The sequence below is a fragment of the Tribolium madens genome, unplaced genomic scaffold (genome assembly GCF_015345945.1).
Source record: "Tribolium madens isolate multiple individuals breed KSU strain unplaced genomic scaffold, Tmad_KSU_1.1 Scaffold_7;HRSCAF=85;Tcas5.2_LG10, whole genome shotgun sequence".
Classification (NCBI taxonomy): Eukaryota; Metazoa; Arthropoda; class Insecta; order Coleoptera; family Tenebrionidae; genus Tribolium; species Tribolium madens.
This window is the reverse complement of record NW_025401050.1, coordinates 5,506,812-5,508,046: the sequence shown is the minus strand read 5'-3', so window position 1 is coordinate 5,508,046 and position 1,235 is coordinate 5,506,812. Positions and strand designations below refer to the sequence as shown.

Here is a 1,235-nt window from a genome sequence, read left to right as displayed (position 1 = left end):
CAAAAATAAGTAGCAACAATAAATGGAAATAAACCAAATATTATTACATTTGTTTTTTTTGCCAAATCTTGACAATTGTTGAATATAGTACATATAATCATAAATTTTAAAATTCTTTAAATTATAATTAAAATTTACTCAAAAGTAATAAACTGAGAGGTCAAAAATGATATAAATCGTACTATTTTTGCTAGTTTAAAAAAACAAATACAAAACTAGAAAACTAGAAATGCAATTTTTTATGTTTCCACGAGCATTAACGGTCTACAAATCCACAATTAAAACTTTTTTTTCAAATAAAAAAATTGACAAAAAATTTTGACAATTTTGCTATCCTTTTTTCTATGCTAAAGTCGTTAAAAGCCATTTATAACAATTATTTTATTATTCTGTTATAATTAAAATTTAAAATAATCTAAAAAACAAAACAAAAATTTAAAACAAAGTCAAAAATTTCAGGGCTACACCCCTCTCGACATCTTTCGTCTCGCTGAAGACTTTTTCGTCTCTCTCAACATGAGTGCCATGCCTCTCGACTTCTGGCAAGGTTCCGTCCTTGAGGAACCCCTCGATCGGGTGGTTCTGTGCCAGCCGTCGGCTTGGGACTTCTGCAACCGTCGCGATTTTCGGTACCTTCCACTGAACCAATTTTTTCAGTTTTAATTTTGGTTCCATATTTTAGAATCAAAATGTGCACAAATATCAACATGAAAGATCTGATCACCGCCCACCACGAGATGGCCCACATTCACTACTTCATGCTCTACAAGAACCAACCAAAAGTGTTTAGAGACGGTGCTAATCCAGGTAATTAAGCGATTTACTGATGAAAGTCGAGCGTTATCTTCGAGTTTTGTTGATTCGAGTGCAACAACTTTTAAATATGAAACCGGTAGCGAGATTTTTTACTACTAATTATAGATTTCACTCGAATTTTTTCCAAAATTTAAAGCTGGCGATGGTCATTCACCCGCGAGAATTCAAATCAGGAAATTTTTCCAACGACGAGGAGAGTTCCACAAACCCATAAACATTACAAGAGCGGCTTTGAAAAAAAATTGAAAGTAAAATAATAATCATAAAATAATAAAAATTGCTTTTTTTGCTAATTATTGTTTATTATTAAAATTATTTAATTATTTAAAAATATGAAGTTTAAGTAAATTGCCCCATTTTTTTACATTTTGCATTTATTAAGATACGTTAATTAATTATTGTTGTCACTTTGAATTAAT

General features: G+C 30.4%; 1 protein-coding gene across 1 annotated transcript in view; it reads left to right on the top strand.

The window, feature by feature from the left end:
* The window catches only part of LOC123010279 (angiotensin-converting enzyme), a 53,956-nt gene that overhangs the window by 31,036 nt on the left and 21,685 nt on the right, over window positions 1-1,235 (top strand). Inside the window, exons 5-6 of the mRNA XM_044407021.1 lie at window positions 460-629; window positions 683-807. Coding sequence (XP_044262956.1) covers window positions 460-629; window positions 683-807 — 295 coding nt within the window. The remainder of the gene's footprint in view (window positions 1-459; window positions 630-682; window positions 808-1,235) is intronic.